General features: G+C 36.5%; 1 protein-coding gene across 24 annotated transcripts in view; it reads left to right on the forward strand.

The window, feature by feature from the left end:
- LOC126777812 (twitchin) overlaps positions 1-15,493 on the forward strand; it is a 125,326-nt gene extending 109,833 nt beyond the window's left edge. For 19 of the 24 annotated variants that reach the window (XM_050500951.1, XM_050500970.1, XM_050500971.1 and 16 more), the window contains 19 exons: positions 1,486-1,527; positions 2,340-2,547; positions 3,110-3,296; positions 3,732-3,886; positions 4,194-4,346; positions 5,013-5,142; positions 5,532-5,631; positions 6,176-6,341; positions 6,783-6,907; positions 9,812-10,007; positions 10,128-10,297; positions 10,760-10,878; positions 11,202-11,352; positions 11,839-12,005; positions 12,515-12,653; positions 12,941-13,046; positions 13,853-13,989; positions 14,282-14,451; positions 14,677-15,493. In XM_050500951.1, the coding sequence (XP_050356908.1) occupies positions 1,486-1,527; positions 2,340-2,547; positions 3,110-3,296; positions 3,732-3,886; positions 4,194-4,346; positions 5,013-5,142; positions 5,532-5,631; positions 6,176-6,341; positions 6,783-6,907; positions 9,812-10,007; positions 10,128-10,297; positions 10,760-10,878; positions 11,202-11,352; positions 11,839-12,005; positions 12,515-12,653; positions 12,941-13,046; positions 13,853-13,989; positions 14,282-14,451; positions 14,677-14,883 (2,828 nt within the window). In that variant the 3' untranslated portion in view covers positions 14,884-15,493. The remainder of the gene's footprint in view (positions 1-1,485; positions 1,528-2,339; positions 2,548-3,109; positions 3,297-3,731; positions 3,887-4,193; positions 4,347-5,012; positions 5,143-5,531; positions 5,632-6,175; positions 6,342-6,782; positions 6,908-9,811; positions 10,008-10,127; positions 10,298-10,759; positions 10,879-11,201; positions 11,353-11,838; positions 12,006-12,514; positions 12,654-12,940; positions 13,047-13,852; positions 13,990-14,281; positions 14,452-14,676) is intronic. The other 5 variants (XM_050500957.1, XM_050500961.1, XM_050500962.1 and 2 more) reach the window with 1 other exon arrangement.
- Positions 15,494-16,816: the final 1,323 nt, after the last annotated feature.

A 16,816-nucleotide genomic window follows, 5' to 3' on the forward strand; every position in this document is an offset into this window, starting at 1 on the left:
ACAAACGCGCTCAAATCACACAAACATACACACGTGCTCAATCACACAGAAACATACACACACGCTCATACAAACGCGCTCAAATCACACAAACATATACACGTGCTCAATCACACAGAAACATACACATGCGCTCAAATACACACAAACATACACACAGATACACACAAAACAGACACACAATCTTGATATGGTACACTCGGAATTAAGACATAATATTCTCCCACAAAAATCATTCATAAACGGTACGGGAGTTCTACGTAACACGAAATATTCGTAAATAGTACATTAGACTTGACAAATTATATACACAAAATAGACCTCACAACGTGTGCTTATAGTGTGTTCTGTGGAGCACAGTAGCATATGTTAATATGCAAATCACGTAAATATAACACATGACATTCAACGCAATAGTACATCACACAAAACAAAACACACACACAAACACACACAGCACATGAAACATTACACTAAATAGACTTGCACAAGCAAACTTGACGCGATGCATATCGAAAATCGTATACAACGAGACTCTACAACATACCACGTGTAACTACTTTGGGACCGAACATATATACGGCCTTATTTATAAACGTTAGCGGCTGTGTAGTCAAACAATGCTTTATCCTTTTCTGTCGAATGTCAAATTAATAGTGACAGAAAGAGAAATCTGTGTCTAACAAAAACGGCTAAGCAACGTTTATAATTAAGGGCGATAATTATTATAATTTAAATCAGTGTGTCTAGAATAGAAGTTAATGATATTTGTAAAACTAAGTTTATTTAAATAAAAATGTTTAAAATAACTGAAATTTAGCTGCTACTAGTTGAATATTAGTTTAATTTTTAACAATGTGTGGTATATTAGAATAATTTATTATTTATAAAAACGCTAATTTAATTGTCGGTCCAAAATTGATAATTCGTGTATTAATAATTATTTAATGATATTAGAAATAAAAAATATTTTGTTTACTGTTAACGCGACAAAAAATTAAGTTTATTTTGTGCATGCTACTCTTGTTACATCGGAGCTAGTTTCAATGGAGAGGTAAGTAAGATCAAATTGATTAACCCTTTACAAAACCTATAGCTTTAAAAGATGTTTAAAATTATATACAAATACTATTTATTATATATATACAAATTCATTAGAAAACTATTTACAAATAGAAAATAAAATAACATATATGGAATTTCGATTCTATAATTTCACAGATAAAAAATATTTTATAAAAATTAAGATTTGAATGTTAATATATTTTTTGTACCGTAATGTAGGCCGTAATGTAGTACCGACTTTAATCAAATAAATAAAACAAAAATAAATTGAATACAAGCATGAAAGTAAAGCGTAGAACTAAACTTAACTCACGAAGTTGCTTGGGAAAATAGATTTTTTTTTTTTTGTTAACACATGACTAACACGTAGTCGTTCATTATTGAACCTTACTGGTATAAAAACAATGTCGAATTTCGCAGGTGACTTCGTGAGAGCTTCTTCTAAACGGAAACCCCGTGGAGGTCTGTGTGTGAATAGATCGATGTAGTGCATCTCTATCTATCTGCATCTCTCTCTCACACGCATACTATATATTATAATGTTATAAGTTTTTTATTTTATTTATTACATAATTACACTCGCTTATAGGCACGTTAAAACACAGATATTAAAAAATATATATGATTTAAAAATTAATGAATAATAATAAGTTTATAAGCAATAAATCTCGGAATTTGGATAAATTTAATTTTTTTTCTTCAAAATTAAACAAAAAACTCCCATTTACGATGCAGTAAATTACGAAAATCAACAATTATTTTCACTTTCATTTTGTTATATTTATTTAGTATTTATGAGTATTTGTAGTATAATATATGGAATATTGCTTATTACCGTATTTCTTTTAGTTTTAAAGTTACTGCACGGTGTGTGCTTTTAATATTATCACAATATTTATTATTTATATAATTACTATTATTATATAAATTGACCGCACAATATTTATCGGTAGACGTTTAAATAACATTTTGAAAACATTTAAAATATAACTATTAGGTTGTTTTATGATTTTTTTTTTATATAAAACATGTTGTTGTTATTAACAATTTTTGTATACGGATACTGTTTATTATAATTTAAATTTAAAAATGGAATGATTAAAAAGAATACTTTTTTCTTTCTGTAATAAATATAGGTGATCCCTTATGTTGTTGCAGATTTCTTTTCACAAAAAAAGTCCAATCCCGTTTCCAATAATTTGATTTGATTTCGTTTCCCAAATTATCCCTAATTACCCAAAAGCTTATAATCAATGTAATCACTACTGTCGTAGGCACAGGGGCGTTCGGCGTCGTCCACCGCTGTCGCGAGCGCGCCACCGGGAACTACTTCGCTGCGAAGTTCATACCGGTCGCCGGAGCCATGGAGAAGGAGCTCATCAAGAAGGAGATAGATATCATGAACCAGCTGCATCACCGCAAGCTTATCAACCTCCACGACGCCTTCGAAGACGATGATGAAATGGTGCTGATATTCGAGTTGTGAGTATTCTCTTTCCTGATGATGATGTCCGACGAGTATGGGTGCGTTTTATCAGATTTATGTTATAAATCTTATAAGATCTTTAGAAGATTACTCGAATATGTAATATTAATAAATATATTTAGCAAAATTTATTGCAACAAGTAACATTTAACTACTTTTTTTTTCGTCTAAATGTCATTAAGTATAATATAATATGACGGGCCGGTTGGCGTGGTTGGTAGATACTTGCCTTTCACGCCGAAGGTTGTGGGTTCGATTCCCACACAGGACAGATATTTGTGTGCATGAACAAGTCTGTTTGTCCCGAGTCTGGGTGTAATTATCTATATAAGTATGTATTTACAAAAGAAAAGTAGTATATGAAGTATATCAGTTGTCTAGTTTCCATAGCACAAGCTTTGTACAAGCTTAATTTGGGATCAGATAGCCGTGTGTGAAAAATGTCCCAGGATATTATTATTATTATTATAATTTTAGCATGTGAGGCAACTTCCATACAACCTGTATCTGACTTTATTATTATATTGTAAATTTAAAACGTGACCGACCCTGTCGCAGCCTGTCCGGCGGCGAGCTGTTCGAGCGCATCACGGAGCCCGGGTACAACATGAGCGAGGCGGAGGCGGCGCACTACATGCGCCAGGTGTGCGAGGGGGTGCGCCACATGCACGAGCAGAACATCATCCACCTCGACCTGAAGCCGGAGAACGTCATGTGCACCACCAGGACCGGCACCGACGTCAAGGTGAGCTCGCAGATTCAGACACGTCTTACTTTAACGTTATCACTTTAACGAGAAAAACTTAGTTGAAAAGTTTGTTCATCGATTTCAAATTAATCGAAAAAATCGTCGTCTAATCTTGGATATAAAAAATTGAGATTTATTATTGAGTTTTTTAATTTTATTTAATTAAGGAAACTCGTAACGCAACCCAAACTCATGCGATGTACTTAAGTCGTTCGAAATGCATTTTATAGTCCAGTCCATTTGTTTTTAGTAATAGAAGAACAAAAAATCGATCGGTAAGCTACTTACCGGCTGGTCTTTATATAATCCAAACTCCAAATCTACGATAACTTCACGTTGAACTTGATATATTCAAATAATTATTTTTATTAAAAAATGTAAAATCCTAAAAATTATGTAGATTTATCGTAATTTGATTATTCTTTCGACCAGATCATTGACTTCGGCTTGGCGACCAAGTTAGATCCGAACGAAGTTGTCAAGATATCGACCGGCACCGCTGAGTTTGCAGCGCCGGAGATTGTGGAGCGGGAACCGGTCGGCTTCTACACGGACATGTGGGCCGTCGGGGTGCTGTCATATGTACTGTAAGTATTAGAGTTTGAATTGTATTCGTGGGTCGTTTGCTCATAAAAAAGATTGGAATTATATGATAAATATTTGACATTAATAAGTTAAATACGCTAATGTGTACTATATGTGTATTATTTGTTATCTGTGGTAAAAATATAATTAAAAATTACTATTGAGATCTTCAATAAGTATACACAATTAATAATAATTACTATACAAATCATGACCGTGTGCAATGGTGGTAAGAATGTTAACAGCTTCACCCCATATTAGAAAATATATTTTTTTATTTAAGATGATCACGATTTCATCCGTTTTTAGATTATCTGGTCTCTCACCATTCGCTGGTAACAACGACATTGAGACGTTGAAGAACGTTAAGGCGTGTGACTGGGAGTTCGACGAGGAAGCCTTCCAGCACGTGTCTGATGATGCCAAGGACTTCATCAGGAGGCTTCTTGTTAAGAACAAGGAGTAAGTATTGTGGTAGGGCTTTGTGCAAGCTCGTCTGGGTAGGTACCACCCACTCATCAGATATTCTACCGCAAAACAGCAATACTTGATATTGTTGTGTTCCGGTTTGAAGGGTGAGTGAGCCAGTGTAATTACAGGCACAAGGGACATAAAATCTTAGTTTCCAAGGTTGGTGGCGCATTGGATATGTAAGCGATGGTTGACATTTCTTACAATGCCAATGTCTAAGAGCGTTGGTGACCACTTACCATCAGGTGGCCCATATGCTCGTCCGCCTTCCTTTGCTATAAAAAAAAAAAAAAAAATAATATTCATTTATCCCACATTACGCTTAATCAACTAGTTTAATTTAATCCGTTCCGTTAAATAGATTAGATGTTACCTAGAACATAATGACTTTCGAAAGAGTTTTGCTAAAAAAATGTTTCCTCTTCTTCATGTCATGATTTTATTTGTGGGCTTGATGATGAAAATATTCTTATATATTCGTTGTTCAGTAATTCTATTGTAAGTCGTAATATCGTTATGTATTCAAAATAACCTTTAGAACGAACTGCCAGTATTAACGATATCAACCTACTACTACGGCCTCCGTAGTTTTATGTGCTTTAATATTTCCCACCCCAATCCACGTGACCATTGACTAAAAACCGTTATCCATTCCAGGAAGCGTATGACGGCCCACGAGTGCCTGGCTCACCGCTGGCTGGCCGGAGACGCGACCGCCGCCCGCACCGCCACCATACAGGCGAGGAGATACGAACAGATGAGGAATAGACTGCGGGAGAGATACGAGGTTCGTCCATTTCTTTTATCTACATTGTCTGTCTATATGGCTGTCTCTTTTTCCTGTGTTGAGTTCAAAAGGGATAGTAATATTTTTAGTACCATCGCATTGGTTTGTACCAATAATTGCTTCTAATTTATTCTACCAAGTGTTTCTCCAATCCCAATCAACGAATGTTTAGTTAAAGATAAAAAGTATAAAAAGTCTTAAGCGTGTGAAAGCCCACTGATATTAGGTCATAAAATTGTGTTTGAAAAATAAGTTATAGTATCTCAAAATCTTAGATGATTTGTTTTATTTTAAATATTATATTTCACCCTCTAATTTGTATATATAACATTGCGCCATTGCTTAGAGTGTCCATTCTGTTATATTTAATACCTTTTTATATTCAACAGAACTGGTCATCATTCGTTCTACCGATCGGAAGGCTGAGCGAGTACAGCTCGTTGCGCAAACTTCTCATCGAGAAATGGAAGATATACGACGGACAATTCGGTAATTAATTTTTTATTCCTCTAAAATTTATGACGTTCTAAAATTAATTCTCTACTGATTCTTTCTTAAAATTTAGAATGGAGTGCTCTTTTTCCCTTTTAACAAACAGTTTTTTGTCATTATATTAGTTGAGATTGTTCAGATTTAATTGAAGATAGCGAAGCAAATCGGGGAACGTCACGTGCTAAATTTGTGTTTGTTATTTTCTCTGGGGTCGACGGTGAAGTAAAATATTCTGAGGGAACCCACATGTGTCGGACAACATTCTGCCACATGTGTATCCAAACTCGCACTGAAGTAGTGTGGTGGAATACGCTTCAAAAACCTTCACCTTAAGAGGAAAGTCCAGCAGTGGGACATTTCTACAGCCTACTTATTTTATACTTAAGACCTGTATTTTTAATGTGATTCTATAATTTTGGAACATAATCTGCTGAATCATTTAATTAAAAAATATGGTCGAATAAATTGATTATTATTTCATTGATCAATGAAATAATGTATTGGGATCGCGTGTCTGAGTGTGCGTGTGCGGTGTGCGCAGACCGGCGACAGGCGGCGCCGCGGTTCGTGATCAAGCCGCAGTCGGCGTTCTGCTACGAGGGGCAGTCCGTGAAGCTGTACTGCCGCATCATCGCCGTGGCCGCGCCCACCGTCACCTGGTCGCACAACAACCGCGAGCTGCGCCAGTCCGTCAAGTACATGAAGAGGTCAGTCCCTCTGTTCCGATTGGGAATCCTTCGCTACAAGACTCGTCGAATAGACAATAAATAGGGCATACTTATGAATACATCAAAAATTGTGTGATGTTTATTTAAAAAAAAAATACTTAGCTGTTTATTCGTCAAACATCAATACTGTGTATTGTTCCGTTTCGATTTGAAAGATGAATGAGTCAGTGTATCATGTATATGATGTCAGCTACAGGCACAAGGGGCATAACATTTTAGATTTCATTATTGGTAACGCTTGATATAAGGAGTAGTTTATATTTATTACAGTATCAGTTATTATAGCTGAAGGTGACCACTTGCCATGAGTGGCCGATTTACTCATCATCCATCCCAAAAATCATGACCATATGAAAAGTTGTCAAAAATGCTACCTGCTTGTGTATACCTATGTATAATGTTATATAAATGTTCGGATAGATACGCAAACGACGATTACTACTTCATAATCAACCGCGCGAGATTAGAGGATCGCGGCGAGTACATCATCAGGGCTGAGAATCACTATGGCTTCAGAGAAGAAGTCGTCTTTTTGAATGTACAACGTAAGTTGACCTTTATTATTTATCATTTACAAATCACCCATCCCGGTTTCGCAAGGGTAGAGTAAAGAGCTCCGTAAAGCGTTTATATCATAACAAATATAAATCTATTGGTTTTCGTGGCGCACGCCAGTAAAGCTTCCGATCGGTAGGTTTTTTTCCGATATCTTCATATTTCAGCCATTTTATACAAAACATTAACGAATTATACACCGAAATCTTTCTCATGAATCAGTCCGTCTTTTGGTGAAAACCGTATGAGAATCTATTCGGTATTTTTTGAGTTTATCGCGTACATACAGACAAACAAACAACAAGAGAGAGACTGAGAGACTTTGTTGTATAATGTGTAGTGATTTATCATACATTTATTCTTAGTAGGCATCGTCTTTGTGGGTATTGCGTAGTTATTTTAATAAAACAAGGAATAATTTATATTTGTGTGACACAACATTTTAGATCTCGTGAATGGCGCCGAATCCATGGCACCATACCATGCTTATACTTGTCACAGTATCAATGTCCATAGACAATATACATTTATATATTAACACATTTATTCTTCAAACAATACATATAAACAGTTAAGACATAAGAATAAGATTATAAGAATTTTCGTGTCCGAAGTCCCCCCTCCCCGTTTTTCATATTATAATTTAGACATACATCTTTAAGTTTTTATGGTTATTTTATTAAAAAAAAACTTATCAATTGGTATCGATTTTTTTTGCCTTCTTAAAATATATTTATATAATAACAAAGTCAGGCCTTTTATACTATTTGTCGTTGTCATAATATATAAGTTAAAATATAGAGAAAGATTTTCAGTTGGTTCGTATACTTAAATATGTGCTATTGAATTTCCATTAGGCGTTTTATCTTCATATATTTCTAGGGTTCATAATTTATTGATACCATGTTACTATATTTAAAAAGCATGACATGGCCCAGTGGTAAGAACGCGTGAATCTTAACCGATGATCGTAGTTCAAACCCGGGCAAGCACCATTGAATTTTCATGTGCTTAATTTGGAATTATAATTCATCTCATGCTTGACGCTGAAGAAAAACATCGTAAGGAAACCTGCACATGTTTAATTTCACTGAAATTCTGCCACATGTGTATTCCACCAACCCGCATTGTTGGTTCCCGCAGTTGGGGGTTCGATTACCACTCAGGACAGACATTTGTGTGCATGAACATGTCTGTTTGTCCTGAGTCTGGGTGTAATTATCTATATAAGTATGTATTTACAAAAGAAAAATAGTATATATAGTACATCAGTTGTCTGGTTTCCATAGTACAAGCTCTGTACAAGTTTAATTTGGGATCAGATGGCCGTGTGTGAAAAATGTCCTAGGATATTATTATTATTAAATATCAATAAAACACAAACGCAACGTTTAAAACAAATCAAATGTATGTGTTATATAAATAAATAACTGGCTGACATTAAACATCGGTTTCACAATCGTCGTTTACAATTAAACCTAAATTCGTCCGCTTAGTTAAATGCCAATTAATAAATATGCCAGTTCAAAAGACTCCACAATTTGTCGCGTTAAACATAAGGTCGTTCATCAAGACGCGCGCTGTCATAGCGCGTGTGTCTTGACGAGAGATTTATAGGGAGCGTGTTGGATTCAATGATTAATACTCGTTATTGTTTAATGCAGTGAATGTTAACCTTTTTTTTTAATTAGGCAACACTAAGCTTTGATATTTTGTTGCGTGGGACGCTTAGAATCCATAGTGACTTTTTATAGAAACCTAAAATTATAATTCATGACGTATGCTAGACTTTCAGAATAGGCCCAAAAAAAAGTTTCTATTCAATTTCAATCTTTCGTAAAAATTATCGTACAAATTGTTTCAAATATTTAAATTATTTTTTAATTGATTACTATTATATCTGAATGGTAATAAAATAAATGGACGAAGACGTTATAAAATATAGGATTTTTTTTATATCTTACTGGATTTACTGGTAGTAGATTACTTACATACAAATGCTTTGCTTAACGGCTGACAGACATACAAAAGAAATATAATGGATTTTTTTCTACATGGAACCTTCTCGATGCGTAAGCAGACGCAGCCCAAAAACAAAACAAAGTCTAACAATTCACAAAGTTTCATCAAAATCGGATAAATGGGTTAAAAATCAAAAATCTTTATTCGATATAGAAGCGTTGCATTTACTTATTGATTGTCATAAATCTACCACCGGTTCGGAAATAAACACCTCAGACCTGAGCAGAACCGGCGAAAGAAACTCAGTTAGAAACACATACATGACAAACATACATACATTCATCTTTATTTAAATAGCAGATAAATTATTTCCTATTCATAATTATTTCAAATCATCCTGTAATAAATGATCATACTATTCGTTTTCACATAATGCTCTAGTTAATTTAAGCATGTCAAATTTAACTACGGTTGTTAGATATTTTATTTCTACAAACAAAAAGTTGATTCGTTTAAATCTAGGCCACAAATGTGTCTATTATTAAACCTAAGTTCATTGGCTCCTAGATTGTCTAGGATTTAATTAAATCTCGTTCTAGTCGAAGTTATAAACTGATTGACATTCAACATATGTTTAGATTTGATTAAATAAACTTTTGGATTGGATTGTTTGAGAGGAATTTAATATGGATGGAATATCAGGTTAGGTTGTTAAATTATTGCATGTTATTTATGTATTCTGTTTTCGTACACGGATTAGAAAGTTAGGAATGTACTCTATTCAGAACGTAAAGTAATTGAAAAGTGTTTCCTTTTTCTAGTTAACAAATCGAAGACAAGAAGATTTTTTCGGAAATTTATTTTAGGAAATTTTGGATATTTACTGTGACAGTTTAGGCTTCGATTTTAATATCGAAAATTTTTATCCTCAGCGGTTCCTAAAGTGCAGAGACAGCACGTTTCCGAAGCGCCTCGTCGTCGCGAACCCCTGCCCTACACCTTCTGGCAGGAATGGAGCGAGACGGCACCATCGTTCACCTTCCAGCTGCGTCCGCGTGTGATGCAGGCGAGGGACACTTGCAAACTGCTCTGCTGTCTGAGCGGCAAGCCCACACCTACGGTTAAATGGTAAGTTTGGGAAATATAAAAAACCGTGTACCGTTTGAAGGGTGAGAGCCAGTACAAGCTAAAATAATTTCAATACAAGCACAAGGGAGATGTCCACTTAAACGGTACCATACATTCCAGGTTCAAGGACAAGCGCGAGTTGTCTAAATACGACTACGCGATGACGCAGTCCGACGGCGTCGTGACCATGGAGATCATCGACTGCCGGCCGGAGGACAGTGGCAAGTACTCGTGCGTCGCCACCAACGTGCACGGAACCGACGAGACCTCGTGCGTCGTCATCGTTGAAGGTCAGTCAGGGCACTAATTAGGCTATGGACCCATGGGGCCATTTTATCACCAGGCTAAAAATTATAATCTATATATTGTTAAAAAGCCAAGATGGTACAGTGTTAAGTAAGCGTGAATCTTGACCGATGATCGGTTCAAAACCGGGCAAGCACCACTGAATTTTCGTGTGCTTAATTTGTGTTTATAATTCTTCTCCTCCTTGATGGTGAAGGAAAACATCGTGAGGAAATCTACATGTGTCGAATTTCACTGAAATTCTGCCACATGTGTATTCCACCAACCCGCATTGTAGCAGCGTGTTGGAATAAACTCAAAAACCTTCTCCTCAAAAAATGGAAAGAGGGCCTTAGCCCAGCAGTGGGACATTCACGGGCTGTTACTGATTACTAGTACTGGTTATTGTTTTTTAAAAAGAGAATGTTTTATCAACGTGAAAAAATAACTCCATGATTGTGTTCCAGGTGAAGTAGTGAGCGAGGAGCAGGCGGCGCTCGCCCACAACCTGATGTACTCGGGCGAGCGGCGCTACATCGAGAAGCCGCTCAAACCTGCGCCCGTGCCGATCATCACCAAGACTAAGGTATTACGAACTATTATATATCATATGGATTTATCTTCTATAAATGTAATTTTACAGTTCCTATGTTATAGGATATGTTATGTATATCTGTCTTTAAAGAAACTGAAATCGCTATATTGAAAAGTTCCGCTATAATTTTTATAAATTTTCAGTAAAATTTACTTATAATAATTCTATTACAACGCTATAATTAACATAACTTTTTTGAGTGTAGAGTAAGAGAAATAATTATATGTTTTTAATTAAACAATAAAATAAAAAACTTAAGGTTGATCCAAACACGCGTTTTTCTATTTCAACTAATTCATGAATATTAATCATAGGTGACAATCGACCCACCGTCCAAATCGTCCGGTCCGCGTCCGAAGTTCTCGCCTCAGACCTCAGTGGAGGCTGGCAAACAGAAGAAATACGGCGCCAAGCTGGACTCTGACGCCGCTTCAAGGTCGAGGAGCGCCACAAAGGAACTAGTCTGTGAGTCTCATTATTTCGTATCGATTCTTGTAAAATCGAAATATTTATGAATCTGTTTTCTTTAGCATTAGAATCCAGTACACGAAACATTTCGTTAAGGCATTTCTTTATATAATAATACACATTGAGATACGATTTTTTTTCTCTATAAGAATGCTTTTTACTATGCCTACTATAAGCGGAAATGCGATTTAATTTATGGAATATTTTTTCAACAAAAAAGTATTCGTCTATAATTTGTCATTCATTAAATAAAATCATCCGTCCAGCCCTGATGGGCGTTTTCAATTTAAAATATACGAGTATATTAAAAATAAATAACACCAGTCTATTTATTCAGAGGCATCGAAGATTTAATGACTTGATTAAATATTGTTATAATGTTCTCAATATGTTCTCAAACAATAAAAAATATTTGCCGGATCTAATTTTCAAAGCACCGTAAGCAGCTTAGACCGTTGTAATAATCTATCTATATATTTGTAGTGCCCGCATCAGATTCGTCAATGTGCAAGCCGTCCTTCGCCCGCTCTCTGCCAGACGCCTTCACCGCTAAAGATGGTGCTCCTCTGCTACTGTCATGCGCAGTTCGGGGAGACCCTGACCCGAGGGTCGAGTGGTTTAAGGATGGCAAACCTTTGCATTCTTCTGAGGTCAGTATTCTACAAAATGCAGATACAGCAATACTTGATATTGTTGTGTTCCGGTTTGAAGGGTGAGTGAGCCAGTGTAATTACAGGCACAAGGGAAATAAAATCTTAGTTCACAAGGTTGGTGGCGCATTGGATATGTAAGCGATGGTTGACATTTCTTACAATGCCAATGTCTAAGAGCGTTGGTGACCACTTACCATCAGGTGGCCCATATGCTCGTCCGCCTTCCTATTCTATAAAAAAAAAAAAAAATGCACTAGCAACTTCTGTCATTGTTAATAGAATACGAAATATTAGAAAAAGTTTATTTATTAACTGTCCTTTTTTCTCGCTGGGAAAACGCATTTACGCGTTTACCCCACAAAAGTGGGAGTATGTGGGATTCACCGGCACTGAGTGGGCCGGAATATCCACTAAAAACCAGTGTACCTTCCGTCTATTCGGGATATCTTTATCTATTTCGGGATATCCTTTATCGTTGTTTATAACATATTAATAATTGTCACCAGGTCGTCGACCTTAAATACAAGAACGGCGTCGCGTCGCTGGTCATTAACGAAGTGTTCCCCGAAGACGAGGGAGTTTACTCCTTGAAGGCGATCAACAGCCAGGGAGAAGTCGAGACCAAGTGCAACGTGTCGGTCAAAAGTAAGCATTCATTTCAATTTCAAAATTTATTTCGACGAATATTCGATAATTTATTTCACATTTTAGAATTTTTCAGAAAACTCAAATTTTATTTGGTTCATTAATTAGTTTTTAGTATGTATGACTCTATAATATATGATTGTTACTGAAAAATGTTCTCTGTTCGAAACTGTTATTAAAGTTATATAAAAATGATAAGAAATAAAGAATCGGGCTAGTACGCGTTCGACTGCTCGACTTAGTATGTGCGCCGGAGGGGGAGTGTTAATACTACATTACGACTACAGCGGACGGGCCGGCGGCGGGCGCGCCCAAGGACCGTCCGCCGCGCATCGTGGACCACGCGCGCTCGCAGCACGCGCGCGACGGGGAGCCCGTCACGCTGGCCTGCAGGTACGTGCGCCTCGCTCTGCAGGCTCGGGGACTCGATCATAGTAGCATTCGTTCTAGGGTTCTTGTATGTTTATCGTTGCTGCACTGGTATTTTCGACTCTAAAGGTACGTTACGTTTACGTTAGTAGTAACACGGGCGATATCTTGGATGCCGTGGTTGTTTTGACCTTTTTTTCCGTGCTGGAAAAACGAATTTACGCGTTTCCCCACTGGCCCTGACTCGCCTCACCTCCGTGGAATCTGGGCGGTCGCCGCTCGCCCTGGTCCCCGCCCGGAGCCGGTACATTTCTGCGAGCACCTCCGCCCAGGGCGGATCGCTTTTGAGAAGTGTCGTCGCCATCCCCGTCACGCTTCCCGCGTATCACCCTCACCGCTTTGATGCGGTCTTCGCAGATATGCCTTGTTCTGAGTTGGAGCGCGTCCACCACACTGGCGCTGTTGGGTACCCAAGGCAGCAGCAGCGTTGGTGAGCTTCGGGCCTAGTTGAACAAGTCGTGCCTAAAGCTCCATCTTCCTTCCAGGACCAGGCCCTGATGTTATCTGGGCCTTAACCTTTAATCACCGTCCCCTAGATGTTGATACACGCCCCTCGAGGAGGGACCATGGAATAAAAGGGGCTTCCGTTTTTGAGATGGTCACGTCTGCATTCCTTGGCAAATAATAGAAAATGAATTAAATTTACAAGTATTAAATTCAGTGCTAATAGACATTTTAAACAAACTGTGAGCGCGTCCTATGTAAATATAAATCAGTTTTATTTTAATATAAAAATGGAAGATGAAATTTATCAAACTTGCCACGCACAGAATCGCGGGCGCAGAGCGCTTCGACGTAGTCTGGCTGCACAACAACAAGGAGATCAAGCCGTCGAAGGACTTCCAGTATTCAAGCGAAGCCAACATTCACAAGCTGCAAATCGCCGAAATATTCCCTGAGGACGCCGGTACGATCAGATTGATTTTATGTATATAATATATATAATCTAAACATTTGGAAGTTATATTGTGACTTTAAAACTTGGTAATATTTTCTCCAAAAAAGTAATGGACGAATTTTGGACTCGATCGATTTTAATATTTAAATATGAAATAAATAACATACTACAATCTTTTTTAGTATTTTCTCTAAAAAAAGTGGGTATTTCAATTGTTATAATTTTAAACTGGCGCAGATAAACTTACAGATTAAATTGATCTAGAGTATATGTATCGTAATCGGTGTGTGTACTTGTTCAGGTGTATACACGTGCGAGGCGTTCAACGACGCCGGCGAGTCGTTCTCGTCGTGCACGCTCGTCGTGTCGGTGTCCGGAGAGACGCCCGCCACGCCGCAGTATCGCGACTTCCCCGCCTCCACCACCGTCACCAGCGGAGAGCCCGCCGTGTTCACCGCGGAGCTGGATAAGGTAATATTATTCAATCCAAATTTTTTTTAATTCCTGTAAAAAAAATAACAGAATTTTATAATTAAAATAATAGAAGAGAAAGAGCAGGAACCATAATTAAAAAAAATGGTTGTGACGATTCATTTGTTCAACTGAAAACTTATCATTAATATGTCTCGAAAAAATAATTGGGAAATATGTAAGGAATATAATAATGTGATATTAATGAATGAATTACTTTTGTAGCCACCACTCCAGCTCCAATGGCTGAAAGACGGCAAGCCGATCGACGAGACATCGAACAGGTACAAGTTCAACATGGAAGGCACGTCGCGGTACCGCCTGGAGATCGTCAAGTGCAACCCCGACGACGGCGGACAGTACCAGGCGCGCGCCGTCGGCTCCAAGGGAGACTCGCTCGCCGCCTTCTACCTGAACGTCGTCGACAACTAGGCGGGGAACGCGGAATATCTCATTTCATGGACTGACATACAATATATAACTTGGGACCTAAGATGTAACCTTGCGGTACCCGAATAATTTTTTTTTTACCAATTTTGCGAACTATTATAATGGAAAACGATTTTATACGATTCGGAGTCTTAGTGTAAAGGAGTTTTTTTTTACATAAATGATTATTTATTAATTTATTAAGTATTTTTTAAGTGTTACACCCTATTGAAAGCTTACGAGAAGTCGCTTGGAAGAATCGAATCCACGTACGTTCTCTAATCACTGTTTAAAGTTTAAATGTTCTATCTATTATATTCAATTGTTATGGTTATTTATTTTGTACACCTAACATATTTATTGCAGCTTCCGGATATTAAAGCTTGGAATTAATGAATGTTGCTTAGATCGGGGTCCGGTGCACAAACGGTGACCATTCCCCGGGTATCCTGTTCGCCACCACAGAGTACCCCCGGAACGGTCACCGCGAGCCGGCCGTGATCATTAATATTATTTTTTATATAAATTTAACTGTATTATTTAATTGTAAATAATTTAATTTGTATCATGTGACCGCGTAATTTATGAATAAATATGTATATTAAAAATATAATGACATTGTTTTTTATTCTACTTGGCTTTATTGAAATTTTACGTAAAGTATCAAGACTAGTTATCAGCTATAATGCTATACCAATAAAATAATATCAATAATTTTATCAAACCTTTTTTCCATCCTCCGTATTGATGTTATGTGTTAGTACAATCATTTTGCTTTAATTTTGTTACAGTCAATTACTGTTTTGAGCAAAGAAGCACTTATTTTACTACAATATCGTACTATTTCGCAATACTTTTAATTAGAAAATACAACAATTTTTAAATACATGAGAAGCAGACATCTTGCACGTCATCCGGTAAGCCTATATGTCATCGCCGTACGAAAACTACATTCATATCATTTACATTAAATGATACACCTAAGAAAAAAGCCGAGATGGCCCAGTGGTAAGAACGCGTGAATCTTACCCGATGGTCGTGGATTCAAACCCGAGCAAGCACGACTGAATTTTCATGTGCTTAATTTGTGATTATAATTCATCTCGTGCTTGACGGTGAAGGAAAAGATCGTGAGGAAAGCCTGCATGTGTCTAATTTCACTGAAATTAGACACATGCAGGCTTAGACACATACATGTGAATTCCACCAACCCGCATTGGAGCAGCGTAGTAAAATAAGCTCCATTCTCTCAAACCATCTCCTCAAAAAAAGGGAGAGGAGGCCTTAGCCCAGCAGTTGGACATTCACAGGCTGTTACGATTACATTAAAGCCTTAAAATATATACAAATAAAAATTAAACACAACTACAGTATACAAATCACGACCGCGTGGAATGGGCGTCTGGGCAAAAAATAAACTTAATTTTAAGTACTTTAATTATATCATTAATAAATAATACACGCAGATTTAATAAAATTACTTCTATTTAATAAATCTGAATAAACATATATTATTTTAAGCTGTTTGACTTATTAAAAGTCTAGTAAGTAATTACATTTTATTATTGCTTATCAAAAATATCAAAATAAAAATATTTATTTAAGTAGGTTTTTACAACAATTTCTTAATCGTAAACTTTAAAAAAATAATTTCAATTCAGGGTCAATAAATTTCTAATTAAGTAAATTGTTTGGAATATATTGTTGCGTGTAAATTATCTAGATTTAAATTTAACGGCAAAAGAACCTGATTTACTTCATTTATATTTATTAATTAATATTAAATTAATTTATTGCCATATTTCAAAATGAAAACATTTTATAATAATGGGAAATTAAAGTTCATTTCAAAGTTAAAGTTCAATAGTATTAATAAAAAATAATATCATTTTAAGGATCTGTAATCTGGATTTTGTTTTATTAAATCTAAATAATA

The sequence above is a fragment of the Nymphalis io genome, chromosome 24, assembly GCF_905147045.1.
Source record: "Nymphalis io chromosome 24, ilAglIoxx1.1, whole genome shotgun sequence".
Taxonomy (NCBI): Eukaryota; Metazoa; Arthropoda; class Insecta; order Lepidoptera; family Nymphalidae; genus Nymphalis; species Nymphalis io.